Source organism: Apus apus, chromosome 15, assembly GCF_020740795.1.
Source record: "Apus apus isolate bApuApu2 chromosome 15, bApuApu2.pri.cur, whole genome shotgun sequence".
Classification (NCBI taxonomy): domain Eukaryota; kingdom Metazoa; phylum Chordata; class Aves; order Apodiformes; family Apodidae; genus Apus; species Apus apus.
In genome coordinates this window covers 6,180,671-6,194,759 of record NC_067296.1, presented here as the reverse complement: position 1 = coordinate 6,194,759, position 14,089 = coordinate 6,180,671, and the positions used below count along the sequence as shown (strand labels likewise).

The window sequence follows — 14,089 nt, the reverse complement described above, 5'->3', positions numbered from 1 at the left end:
TTTCTCACAGTAAGAGCTCTAATTACCAAGCAATCTAGAAATTTCCCTCTAAACAAATCAAAACAGGACTTTGAAAACAATGTAGAATTTCCCCAAATGTTGGGTCACTTCTGTAAAGGCAGGTACCCTCTAAACACATTCACAGTGTTTACTTCATTATCTATTTCAAGCTTAAACTGTAAAGCTTGAGCTAGCCTGTTTGTCCAGCTTAAATAACAAACATTAGCTAAGATGCTAAGAAGTGTTTTTATTGCAAGCACAGTGAGCAGGGAGTGGGTTGCATCTCACATGAGTGTGCTAAGAGGGCAGATTTAAACCACCCACCCTTCTGGTCTTAGTGCTCTTTGCTGTCAAGTGTACATCATTTCTGCCATGTGAGACATTTTCTTCGGAATATACAAGTAATATTCCATGTATCCCGAAAGATCTTCAATAGTCACATCATCCACAAAGGCCCTGGCTTGCTCAGAGCAAGAACGTGGGGAACTTGCAGGAGTTCTTGATGGCAAAGACTGGGTGTGATCCTCAGAAACTGTTCTTCTATCAGGTGCCACTGGGAGGGTGTTCTGCAAGCCAGAGAATTTGTACACTTCCATATCTTGCCATCGTTTACACTGACAGGCTTTATCTGCACATGTACATGGCTTGTTGGTGTTCAGCTTGGACATGGACTGGAAGTCAGCAAGCTCTGAGGTCTGTAGGCTTGCCTTGGACACTAGGGAAACAGCAGCTGGAGAGTTCTGTGTAACTGACTGTGGAACAGAAGCTCCCAAAGACTCGACATCAGCTCTCTTTGGGTCAACATCAGAAGCAACACTGCATTGTTCGTGTGCACAGCCTTCTGCTGGGACTGCCACCCCAAACCCACTGCTGTCACTCGGGGCATCAGTCTGGCTCTTGTGTACTAGCTGGTTGCAGGTGGAATGTGATTTTGTGCTGCAATGGATAAACTTGGGAGGATGAAGAATTGGAGACTTGGAACGCCTTCGACGCTGGGTTCTCACAACTCCTCGTAAAGGCTTCTTCACAGACCTATCAGGGCAAGACAGGAAAGGGAGTGAAGATTCGGATCACAAATAACACTGGGGAAGATCTCCACTGCATTTGTTTTGCATGCAAGAGCTTTAGGCTCAGAGTATTTCCTCAGGGTATTTCACTGTCATGCAATTTGACTTTGCTCTCGCCAAGCAACAGTATAAAATATAAAAGGAACAGCTGAGAAATGAATCCTCAAATGAGTGCTTTTAAGGTTAGAAAAAGAGCAAAGCACGTGAGACATGACAAAATAACCTCCAACAAGACAGCACAAAACTAAAGAATGATGGTCAAGAGGTGGTTTTGCCTCAATAGATGAGTATGAAGTTCTACATCAACACTCCAGAAACCAATTCTTTATTTTAATCTAGTTCAAGGCACAGCGACAAGAATGTCAAACAGTTATTGAAAGAAATGCATTAATGACTGACTGATTCAAAAGCACCAATTCACATTTCTATTATGACACATCCATAATGTTTGGAAACCTACAGCTGAACAGCATTTCCTTTCACTTCATAAAATTGTAAACAAGAGCAGTAGTCACATGTTAAGAGGAAAAGGTGGTGGAGAGTATTATAATACTAGAGTATAACAACAACAACTTGGTTCCCTTGTGTAGGGGTGTAGTTACTACAAAACCTGTCTATTTAAAATTCCCTTTCTGTGCAGTATAGTTTTATATAGTTTGATAATCTCAAGCTTCTCTTACCCATGCCAGGTTTCCTTAGAAGAACACACATTCTTAGGTTTAGTTTCATCTGCTACTGTTCTAATTAGTGCTCTTGAACTTGTCCCTTCACCCACAGAGAGAGAAGCAGTAGATCTGTGAAAGAGGGAATGAAAAGTTAACAGCCTAGACTGGTTAGCATTGTGAATATGAAAAAGCTTATGAATCTTCTTTCCCATAAAAGACTGCTCCAAATAATTTACACTATGTCTTAAAAGATTTGCCCACAAAGACTCAAATCAGAAAGACAGGATTTACACATTCCTATCTCCAAAGTTTGTATAACAGACTCTTTCACCAAACATGATGCCATTTAGCAGCTCGACTGCAAATCCCAACTCCACATGTCAATGACTAAGCACACACAATGGGTAAATTTCAGTTTCCAGGGAGAGGGGAGGGGAAAAACACCATCACTGAAGAAACATGCCTCTTTTTCCAGAGACAAACAAGCCATTCTTCCCTAAAAATAAACGTTCTTTGGACATAAATAGACCTTTTTCTAACTGAAGAACACTTAAGCCTCTGTCTAGGACAACATAAACTAAAACTCATCATACTATTGCAAGTTCAATCACTTGAGCAACAGAGTTGTGTCAGACCTTCAACTTCTATTCAAGCCAGAGACCTTAGAAGATGTACTAATATTCCTGGTGCTATAAATTCATCCCAAACTCCTATTTTCAAGGAGCTGTAATAATCCCAAGAACAATTTTTTCCAAGTTACAACTTCACATATTACACTGGAATTCACAAGGAAATTATTTCTCAAATCCTGTATCAAATTGGTTTGTAAGCAGGGCAGATTCTCTGCAAAGTGAAAATGTCCCCAGACACTGATCTAGGAGAGGGTTAGCTGATATTTAAGAGTCCAAACTATTTGTCAAACACCTGCTATTTTCCATTTAAAGGACAATGAACTCAGAGTAGAAAATTGAAGCCCAACAGGAAAAACCCCAAAGCAATTACTTATGCCTGACCAGGGTGTGGGAGTAGAGATACTAAAGAAATGAGAAGTATTTGTGTGGGGATTCATTTCTAATGAGTTTAATTACTTAAATGAAAGAACACTTTAGAAGCCCATCTACTCACAGTCTAGATCCTCCAGTAATTCTAATTATCACCTTGATATTTAGATCTGCCTTTCCTACTCTTTCATTTCAGTCACTGCCATAACTGCATCACTGACAACAGGTCACTGGAACACAGTGCTGTACCAGCAATCTGTAATGCTGCACGTTTGTCAGCAGAAAAAAAAAAAACAAACACATTAAATAGAAGCTTTTTTTTCATGTCAGATAAAAAATTACCATGACCAAGAGAAGACACATGCTGCTCGTGTTCTGCTACCTGGGACTGGGAGGGTAAGTGCCCCATGTGTCTCCCACAAGACAACACAAAAAGGGTTCTTTCTCATTTAGTGATTTTGGTTATAAACAGGATATTTGTAAATGAGAGCAGTGAAAACAGTTTGTGTGGGAATCATGCACTGCATCTAACACTTTACTGACATGGAAAGAACGTTTCTCTCCTGGGACAAGATGGGAGTGAATGCTCAGGACAGGCTTTCAGAGCCAGGACAATACACTCACTTCAACAGTAGAGTTCTAGAGCTCTGGACATCACCTCTGGCAGCCAGATTGGTGCCAAAATTCTTTTCAAACATGCTGGCTGTCAACTGCTGACTCATTAGGTTTGTTTCAAGCCTGCTGGGAGTAAAGAGCAATCAAACAAATCACCATTTCTTGAGGGGTGCAGGCTGCAGCTGGTGGGTTTAAGCAGAACGAAGGCTTCCAGTGCCCAACCTTTTGGAATTACCTCATGCCTTCAAATTTAACAGCAAGGGTGTTCCCTCCAAGTCTGTCTGTAAGATGTTAACTCCTCCCTGTGGTGTTACTTACCCAGCTGTGTCAACTCTTAGCTTTTTGAATGCTGTCTGCAGGCTTTCCTCTTCTCCATCCTTAGTTTCTGATTTCATTATTGGGATGGCCAGAAGCTGACAGTGACCATGTACTGCTGCAAGCAGAAAAAAGACAGGGCTGTAAGAACCTTGTGAGAAACATGAGTGGCCCAGCAGCACAGTAACACATGAAAGTGAACTCATATCAGCACATGGAGTGCACAATGCTGAGCTCATTCTAGCAGAGCATTTTTGAAAGGTGATTCAGAACAACCTTTACCATACTCAAGAATGGAACAATCAGTATCTTGCACGACTACAGGGGTCAATTAGCAATTGAAAGTAAAATTTGGTGTCAGTAGCATCTGGCACACCTGTTGTGATTTACACAGACTCTCCTCTTTGTCTCAGAGTGTTACCAGAGTAACTCCAGGAGGGGTGAAGACCAAGAAACAGTTGACTTTCTACAATCACTGTTTTTAACTTTGGACTTGATACAAATTTTTAAAAAAACTGAATCAACAGTTTTTCTAAACCAAAATAAAGTTATAAGCTAAACAGCATTTTTTGATCCTGTGTCTATCTAGATCCCAGCAAGAATAACATGCTCCTATCAGAACATGTGTTGATTGCAAACAGCTACTAACAGGTTTTTTGTATCAGAAGGTCTTACACAAGTACAAATGCAAACACCAGTACAATCAGTAAACAATAAGCCTCATTTTAAATAAAAAAGGGATTGATAAAAACTGGCTCATATATTTATTTAAAATCTACCCTGGCTATAATTTACTTTAGCTACAAAGGAATCTCAAATCTTTCTAAATGTTATGTTCCTCAGTACTGTCCAGTTCTGCACCAGCAAAATACTTGATAAAGGTTTGTTTCCTCAGCTCAGGTTTAATTTTGCTGAGCAGCAAGTCCCAGTCCTGCCTCACACCACCAGTATGGAAGTTTACCTGGCTTGGTTTAATGCTTCTGAGCTGACTCATTCTGAAAAAACAGGGATATCTGGGGTGGGCACCATTTCTGACAGAGCCTCTGGCCACACTGTATGGGTTGTGATGAGAACATTTATTTTTAATGATGAAGTTGTCACACCTGACAACATTCTACCATGAGACTGGTTTGGTAGACATGGAGAGGGCAGCAGGTATCTTCTGCCAGTGAGGATTTTGATGCTGACTGCCACAAGACCCTTATAGGGAAGGCTTCAAACAGTGAGGGGGACTGTAAAGCAGCAAAAAGGCTGAGCCCAGAGGGCCAGACCAGTGGCACTAGTTACTGACCAAGGAGGTCAGTGACCTTGGTCAGTAACTAGTGGTATACCTTGGGGTCCAACACTGTGTCCAGGCCCAGATATAACATTTCATTAATGAACTGGCTGATGTGGCAGGGTGTACTTTCAGTAAGTTTGCTGATGACATCAAACAGCAAGCAGTGGCTGATGCACAGAGGGTCATGCTGCCATCCAGAGGGACCTCAACAGGCTGGAGAAAGGGCTGAAGAAACCTCTTTAACCACAACAAAGGGAAGTGCAAAGCCCTGTCCCTGGGGAGGCACGAGCCCACGTGCCAGCAGAGCCTTGCAGAAAGGGCCAAGGGTTCCTGGTTGACACAATGACAAGCATAAGCCAGTGTGTCCCTGTGCCACAGGGACTGATGGTATCCTGGACTGTGGGTTGATGGAGCTGATCCTTCTCTCTGTTCAGCACTGTGGAGGCTACAGCTGGAATGCTGTGTCCAGCACTGGCCTCCCTGCTATAAAGACTGACATGCTGGAGACTCTGCTAAGATGATGAAGGGGCTGGAGCATCTCTCCTAGGAGGAAAGGCTGAGAGGGCTGGGACTGCTCAGCCAAGAAAAAAGCTCAGGAGGGTTTTTATTGCTGTGTATTTTCAAGGGCAGGTTGGATGGGACTCTGAGCAACCTGGTCTAGTGGGAATTGTCCCTGCCCATGCAGGGGGGTTGGAACTAGATGGTCCCTTCCAACCCAAACCATTCTATGATTCCATGAGATTCTATATAAAGACCCAGAGGATGGGTACAAAGCAGACAGAGCCAAGCTCTTGCATTACAAAGGTAACTATCCAAACCCAGCAAATCGTAACAGCCCCCATAACAAGAACACACTCCCAGGGAGCACTGCCTCTGCCTCACCACACAGCAACAACACCCACATTAGCACAACTGTCACCCCCTGAGCTCCAGCTTTTTCGTAGCACAGAAAAGGTCTCAGTGAAGAGAGGAGAGATCTGAACCTCTGCAGCTCAGCCACTTGTGCAGGCACACAGTGGACATTTCTTCTCCCTCACCACCTCATTCTCCCCACCCCTGCTGCTGCTCCTGCTTGCTCTGCTGCAATTCCATCTGGACACCTGCTATTGCAGCTTTTATGACACACACACAGGAGGATAATGTATCACAACAGCTTCAGGGCACACGTTGTCCAGTGAGTCACACAGCCAGTAAACATGAGAGGAGGAAACTAACACAGAGACTGACAACATGGTGCTCATCCAAGTTATTTTAGCTCCTCTCCTAGTCAACTACTACTGCTCTGGTGAAACATATGGCCCCTACTTCAGGAAGGCTTTTTTTTTCCCTTGACTCAAACAAAAAATTCTTTAAAAATAAGTCTACAACCCTTTTTTTAATACCAAACCCCTGTGTTACATAATCTTAGCAAGAAAAGGACAGCAAAATATTTTAAAATCACTGTACTGCACTGAAAACATACAACCACTCTTAAGTTTTTTCTTGCACTGCCCTTCGTCACAGTAAACCCTGAAAATGACACGGAATTGATGCAGACAAAACCCCCCTCACTCCACGATAACTAAATTTAGACACTTCATTTAAACACCAACCAGCCCTGAGAGCCAGAAAAACCGAGTTACTACGAAAAGCAGCCAAAGTTTTCACTTGTGTCAAAAAAACCACATTGAAACTCGTGCTCTAATCTCCAACGCATCCCTCCTTTCCCATTTTGTTTCCAGCCGTTTCTCACCGACCCTGCTCGGTGCCCAGCACGTCACCCCCCGCGGCGCTGGGACACGGGTTTGGGTTTAAAAACGGACATCTAGAAGGATTATAAACTCCCCAAGACGTTCCCCCTGAGGCTCTTGGAAGCCCGAGAGGACACCCCGAGCGGGGTCTGGCCGCTCCACGGGCTTCCAAGAGCCCCGCAGCGCCCACCGGGACCCCCCCCACCCCGGGCAGCGCCCACCGGGACCCCCTCCCCAGGCAGCGCCCACCCCCCCCGGCCCCGGGAGCAGGCCCCAACGGACACCCGGCCCCACAGGCCCAACCGGCGCCCGGGGGTGACTCAACCGGGGCCTCCCCGGAGCCCTCCCGCCCCCGCCGGAGCAGCTCGGGAAGCCCTGGAGGGCAGAGGCGGGTCCCGCTGGGGCCAGGCCAGGCCAGGCCGCCCCGCACTCACCGGCCCCGCCGCGCAGCCCGGTCCCGCCGCCCCCCCCCTTCCCCGCCGCTCCCACCGGAACTAACGGCAGCCGGGAAGGGGCGGGGCCAGCGGCGCGCGCGCGCCGGGCGGGAGGCGCGGCGGGCGCGCGCATGCGCGGCGGGGGCGTCACTTCCTGTTGTGCTGCGCTCCCCCTCGCACCCCTGAGAGCCCGGCGGTGAGGGGGGGGCACGGGGGGGAAAGGGGGCACCGGGGGGAAAAGGGGGCACCGGGGGGGAAAGGGGGCACCGGGGGGGATCGGGGGCACCGGGGGGAAAAGGGGGCACCGGGGGGAAAGGGGGGACCGGGGGGGATCGGGGGCACCGGGGGGAAAAGGGGGCACCGGGGGGAAAGGGGGGACCGGGGGGGATCGGGGAGGACCGGGGGGAAGAGGGGGGGCGGGGGGATCGGGGGCACCGAGGGGGATCGGGGGGAAAAGGGGGGCACCGGGGGAGAACAGGGGGTATGGGGGGGATCAGGGGAACCGGGGGGATCGGGGACACCGAGGGGGATCGGGAGAACCGGGAGGATCTGGGGGGATCGGGGGCACCGGGGGGATCGGAGGGAAAAGGGGGGATCGGGGGGGACGGGGGGAGAACGGGGGGTGTGGGGGGGATCAAGGGAACCGGGGGGGGAACGGGGGCACCGAGGGGGATCGGGGAGGACCGGGGGGAAAAGGGGGGATCGGGGGAGAACGGGGGATATGGGGAGGATCAGGGGAACCGGGGGGAATCAGGGGGAACGGGGGCACCGGGGGGGGAAAAGGGGGGATCGGGGGGAACGGGCCCTCTTCTCCATGCCCTGGCGGCGGCCCCGGGGGATCCTGCCCTGGGGGATCCTGCCCTGGGGGATACACCTTGTGCTGCCGGGGGCTTCGGAGCCCGCGGACCAGCGCGGGGTCCGCCAGGGTGAAAAGCTCCAGACAGGTCTTGTCCCAGGGCAGGGAGGGCAGCGGCAGAGAAACGAGCCTCTGCTGCGCTCCCCGCGCCGGCCGGGAGCGAGGTCGGAGCCCCTGACGTCTGCCTGGCAGCTGGTGCTGCGGGGCACAGCTGGAATCACGCTGAGAGCCCCCCCATGGACGTGGAGGCTAAAGATGAAGAGGAAGAGAGTCTGCAAACAGCTTTCAAAAAGCTGAGGGTGGATGCAGCAGGGTAAGGGAGCAACAGAAAGGACCGTGTCGTTGGTCAGTTTCTTACTAGAGATTTGTATTTCTCTATTATTTTGAACCTCAAAACAAATTTAATTTGGTGAAAGGGTCATTACTGTCAGGGAGGTGACAACTGCATCGCTTGACGTGAAGTGTAGTAGTTATAACTGTCTAATAGGCAAAGCAGGGGTTTATTGCTGACTGATCTTGACACAATATCCAACTGAAATCACACATGAGAACGTGAGGTGACTCACCCAGGGCATGGGACTGCTCCTAACTGAAGTCGCCTGCTGTGGAGCAGAACGTGTTTGTCCATTCATGTAAAGACTGGTGCCATCAACCACCTGATCAGCCTTCCCTGTGGTCCCTGCAGATTGGCTTGGAAAGCATCTGCAGGCCAGCACCATCCCTGGGTGGTGTGCTGGAGAGCCCAGTCTCCCTGGAAATCATCAGGCTGAACATGAGCACTGATCGTTTCTGATCAGCGTAGAGTAAAAGTCTGCAGGGATTCCTGCACTAAAAATGTGCTCCAGAACACACGGGGTGTACTGAGAATATGCAATACAAGCATCTTCCCTGAAATGAGGAGTTAATAAAATCAGGCAGCCTAAGACTTTGTGGGAAAGTTCACTTGAAATCTTTTGGGAATTCAGAGACACAAGAGACAGCTTTGTACTGATAACCAGTGTTACCTTGTGACTTCATCTCCACAGCCATCCATACTGTGAACTCATGACTTCCTCTGCACATTGAAATGTATTTTGCTTTGTTACTTGTTTCCTCTGCTTCAGGAGGTCTTCTGTTACATGTGGAAAAAAAAACAGCTGGTCTGTAACAGGGAACTGTGCTTATTAAGCTTGCTAATTCTGATGTGTTACCAGGGACAAGACTGTGTACAGTTCTGGTTGATTCCTGATGATATCTTCTTAGGCATAAAAGGATCTTGTTTTGCAGGCCTGTGTTTTGAACAGCTCAAGTCTTGTGACTAATCCCTTAAGATCAACTTTGAGCAGAGTGCTTGGGCTCTTCTGCTAGAATTTCAGCCTCATTTTTTATTATTCTGTGTTTGAAATCACACATACAGCCACCATAAGTACAGATCTGCCTGCTCAGGCATTTATTTTTGCTGTCTGAACCTCCAGGGCCAGATGTTTGGGTTTTTTTGCATTCCATGTTTATCTGGGAAATTTAATGAGAGTAAATTAGGAATCTGTCCTTGTCCATTGTACCTTGTCCACTTGTCCCCTGACTGCTCAGCCTGCTGCTGTGGGTTCCTGACTGCAATTCAGATGAGTAAGGAGCCTATCTTTAACTACTGTTGTCTGACAGGAGCATCTGGAACCTGAGCTTACATTCCTTTCATGTGTTCTAGTACAAAGAGGGCATGACCTCAGCCTCTGGGCATTTTGGCCTCCCTTCATCTCATCTCACCCCTCTTTAGACACTTGACTGAGGTCAATACACTGAGAGCAGGTTGATAAATCTCTGTAATATTCTGTCTCTAACCACTGACTACAGAGGAACTCAAGGCTGCAAACTTAGATGTTTCTAAAGCAGAGGCTGAGCCTGGAGCTCTGAAGCAGCATGTCCAGGCACTGCTGTGAGGAGGTGTCTCCCTGATTCCTCAGACAATGCAGCTCTGACCTGGTGTCTCCCTGTTTCCCCAGATGCACGGGAGCTCTGCCCGGGGGTGATGGGACCCTGCTGAGGACATCAGTGAGAGCAGCTGGAGAGGGGGCCAAGCCACAGCCTGGCAGCTCCAAGGACACATGGCATGGGTAAAACACACTGGTCACTGCCCCATGCCCGCCTGTCTGTGCCAAGGCACTCAGCACTCACTTTCTGTTTCTAGTGAAAGCTGGAATTAGTTGCTTCAACTTCTCTTTTCTCTCTTTTCTATTACAAAACTTTACTGTCATCTGTTTGATGTGGTGGGTTTTAAGGGCATTTTGTCAAAGACTTTAAAAGCAATATGGCCTCTTATCTTAGAGGGGGTACCTAAAACTTTATTTTCCACCTATTTCCTCCTTTTGTTCAAGTCTTACACCTTTGCAACCCCCTCTTATCCCTGTCCTGGGTTATTTTATTTCTGTACTGAGGTACCTGGATATTCCAGGTGATTCTGCCAACAGCTCCAGCCAACATCCAGGCTCTGCACTACAGACCAATTTGGAATGACAAAGTATTGTTTAATTAACACAGACCATTTGGGGGGAAAGTACCTGTAAAATAGGGCTGTTTGTCCTTTGGGGGAGCCCCAAGTTCTTCAGCCTCCTTGGCTGTTCCTGTCAGAGATTGTCAGTGACCAGTCACCCGGTTTTTCTGTGCAGAAAAAAAAACAACAACCAAATAAAATCTTCTAAAGCATTTTTAGCTACCTTTTACAGCTGCTGAGCTATGGTGTAGGTTCTGGAGTTACCTACTTGCTCACCTGTTGCAACCCTGCAGGTGTGTGAGAAAGCCTTCCCGAGGGTCAGCAAGAGTCCCGCGGCGCAGACGCTCCAAGTCTCCTGTCCTGCATCCTCCCAAGTTTACATACTGCAACGTGAAAGCCACCAGCCAGCTGAAACACAGCCCCCAGGCAGACCCAGCCCAGGGCAGTATCAGTTCAGACGTTTTTGTTGCAGCAGAAGATGGTACGAAGGACGGGCACGATTCTCACCTGGAGGCCAGTGAGGACAGGACTGAACCTTCGGAAGCTTTCACCGCCGAAGAGCCTTTGGAGAAGTCAAGAGAGAATTTCCCTGCTCTCTCCTCATCCTTTGAAACCAGCTTGCATTGTAGCCAAACCTCTGATTTCCAGTCCTTATCCATGCTTAGCAATGGGAAGCAGTGCCCTTGTACGGACAGGAAATGCCAGTGCAAACAGTGGAGAACCATGGAAGTGTACTCGTTCTCCGGCTTGCGGAGCGTCCTGTCGGAATGTGAGAAGGCAGTCCTGGGAGCCCATGCCCAGTCTCTTCACAGATCCCCCTGTGGGGCAGTGCCAGCAGGTTCTCCTAGATCTTGTTCTGAGCAAGCTCGAGCCTTTGTAGATGACGTGACTATTGAAGATCTGTCTGGATACATGGAATACTACTTATATATTCCCAAGAAAATGTCTCACATGGCAGAAATGATGTATACCTGACTGGAAGCAATAGAGAATCCCAAATCAGAGTTTGTGATAATGGTTGGGTTAAATGCCTTGTCAGTGCCATGTTTTCACTGTTGTGTGTTTGATCAAATGTTCTTTGCCTCATACAGTTTAGTTTTCTAATAAAATGAAAAATGGAGTATAGTTTGAGCTTAGTTCTAAAGAATGCACTAAAGTCTCTGAATACCTTAACAAAAGCACTGTAGATCAAATGAACTCCCTTTGTTTCTCAGTTTGTTCTGTGGATACTCAAGCTCTGTATGCTGTTTTCAGTATTTCCTTGGACAAAAAAAAAAAAAAGCCTTTTAGGTTTTGTTCTGAATTTTTGCAGTGTTTGGAAGGTTCATTCTTAATGTGTCCCTGCACTTAAGAGAAATGTTTCATAGCTGCAGTTCTATCCTCATCTTGCTCTAGAGAGAAGAATGAGAAGTATTCAGTATTTTGGATAGGATGGATTTCTGTTCCTTGAACACTAGCTGGCTCCTTTTTAGTTGGATCAACTGGCAAACTCTTCCTCCTCACAGATTTGTTGGGAGGTGCAGAATGTGCAGGGTGTGGGCTTGAACCCTTCCATAATCTTGACTAGCTCACTCTAAAGCAGTTCTATTTTTCTGCAGATAAGTGAAGCTCTTAGAAGCAAAAAAATATATTTTGTTATTTGTGCTTTACAGAGGGAATATTTTAGGAGGGAGTGAAGCAGGCTAACCTTTTTTTTGGGCCGTGCTGTCTCAGAAGTGGAGATGCTGGAGCCATCTCTACAGATGGTTTCTGGGGATGTTTGATACACAAAGCAGTGTGGAAATGGGCTAAAAACAGGAGGTGTGTATCATAGAGGCTTTGTGGTGTAGAGCTGTAACATTGCTTCTGGTTGGAAGTATGGAAATAAAAAATGTTGTTGCTGAGACTTGCATTAATAAATATTTGTCAAAACAATTTCAAGCCTGAATAATTTGACTTAACACCCATCTCCCCTCTTGACCTTATTTTAAGGAAAAAAAAACACCAAAAACCCAACAAACCCCACAAACGTGAAGGTCTGTTTTCAGTGTCAGGACATGCTAAACAACTGTGTTGCAGTAAAATACTGCAGTTCTCACTTACACACTTAAAAATCAGTGGTCAGTATGCCAAGGAGTCACAAGCATTGTATAAAAATAGATTGCAACAGATGTAGAGAGCTGGCCTTGCATTCTGTGCTGGAGAAGTCTCGGCCATTCTAGATCTCTGTAGATTTCATTCTAATCATCCCTAAAATTTACGAATCCAGGAAGTTGAGATTTAAAGTTCAAATAAATCCAACTTAAGTTATCATAACACAAACTATTCTGTTGCTCCCAAGTGTTATGCAGTTACTTAGACCATGATACTGCCTCATGCTCTCAAACTAAATGCAACCAGCTTCTCAATTTGGTGTCACTTTACACATTGCCCTGTACCTACCTCCATATTGGAGGAGCTGGATCAATGAAATGTATTCCTCACCTTACAGAAGCCAAACCAAGTCCTATCTAAGCTTTACACTGGCAGATGCTGCATCAGGCCACCTGGAAAAAAAAAAAAAAAAAATCAATGGAGCTGATTCTACAGCCTGATTTCCATCCCCTCCTTCTAAAACAAGGAAGGTGCTTCTGTGCCTGCAAAGTCTTGTGACCAATTCCAGCCACCTGCTTTCTTCTCCTCTGTGGTGCTGGCATCAGCTCTGAGACCAGGCACCCCAGACTGTGCATTCCAAAACCTCCAGCACCTGCAGTCCTGACCCAATAACACCTTCTGCCAGGGCTCTGCTGATGCCACCTGGTCTGTCCACACAGCATCCCAGCTATGGGGTCAGCCCAGCATTGACACCTTTCCAGGCAGGAAGGCTGGGAATGAGAGCTGGATGTGGTGACAAGGTCACACAAGGTCAGGGCACCTCTAAAGGTGGCTGGCACCCATCCTGCCCTTCAAGCCTTGCTCAGTTTAGCAAGCCAAAGCCCACTAAAGAAACAAGCACCTCCGGAGGTGGCACGTACTGGCAGGACCCAGAGGGACAAAGCGATTCGTCAGTTTTTGAGTTCCCAGCAGCTCGGCGCTAATGCCTCACAAAATCTACCACTAGATGGGGCTTTCTGGACACTGATCCGCAGGAGAGACTCGCTTCTGCTTGGTCAAGCTGCTCTTTTCCCAGCCTCTCCCTCCGGCATCGCCCTCCCGCACACCTCCGGCAGCAGGACATCACGACACCAATGGATTTTCACCTCCCAGTTCCCAAAAAAGTGCTCTGCTCATGGGTCTGGGTACCAGTTTGGCCCCATCTCTCCCAGTGCTTTTGGGGGGAAGTGTGCCTCAGCTTCCCCACTTAAGCCAGCTCTCCCAAACCCTCCCCCTGTTTCCCTCCACACCTGGGGCAACCTCACCAGCTCCAGAGTGGGTGGAGACAGGAGCAACACACGGAGGAGCCGTGTTTGCACCCAAAGCCCTCGCACAGCACCAAGACACAGACTGGCTCCCTGTGCCCATAGAGTCCTCTCCTCCATCCTCTCCAGAACTTGCCCCTACAACCCAAGTTGCCAGGCTGGTTTTACCTCTAACCCCCCCCTCCCCCATACTGGCAGATATAGGGGAACTTATCTCCAGGCTGCCAGATTGCTGGAGATAGAGTGTGACAAAGCCAAGTGTCATAAAGCACAGGCCCACATG

The 14,089-nt window shown here is 47.8% G+C and overlaps 2 protein-coding genes across 5 annotated transcripts; one reads left to right on the top strand and one right to left on the bottom strand.

Moving 5' to 3' along the window:
* Positions 1-9,016, bottom strand: LOC127390956 (oxidative stress-responsive serine-rich protein 1-like). Of its 2 annotated transcripts, none has more exons than XM_051633148.1 (4): positions 8,967-9,016; positions 3,667-3,781; positions 1,748-1,861; positions 1-1,032 (listed from the first exon to the last, which is right to left on the bottom strand). In XM_051633148.1, exons 1-4 carry the CDS (start codon positions 8,989-8,991, stop codon positions 351-353), a joined length of 936 nt encoding a protein of 311 aa, XP_051489108.1. In that variant the 5' UTR covers positions 8,992-9,016; the 3' UTR covers positions 1-350. The 2 variants fall into 2 exon arrangements, with proteins under 2 accessions (XP_051489108.1, XP_051489109.1); XM_051633149.1 differs by lacking the exon at positions 8,967-9,016 and adding an exon at positions 7,107-7,184.
* LOC127390955 (oxidative stress-responsive serine-rich protein 1-like) lies at positions 7,218-12,343 on the top strand. Of its 3 annotated transcripts, none has more exons than XM_051633145.1 (4): positions 7,218-7,302; positions 8,063-8,275; positions 9,942-10,052; positions 10,723-12,343. In XM_051633145.1, exons 1-4 carry the CDS (start codon positions 7,238-7,240, stop codon positions 11,402-11,404), a joined length of 1,071 nt encoding a protein of 356 aa, XP_051489105.1. In that variant the 5' UTR covers positions 7,218-7,237; the 3' UTR covers positions 11,405-12,343. The 3 variants fall into 3 exon arrangements, with proteins under 3 accessions (XP_051489105.1, XP_051489106.1, XP_051489107.1); XM_051633146.1 differs by having other exon boundaries at positions 7,221-7,302; positions 8,068-8,275; XM_051633147.1 differs by having other exon boundaries at positions 7,260-7,302; positions 8,155-8,275.
* The last annotated feature ends 1,746 nt before the right edge of the window (positions 12,344-14,089 follow it).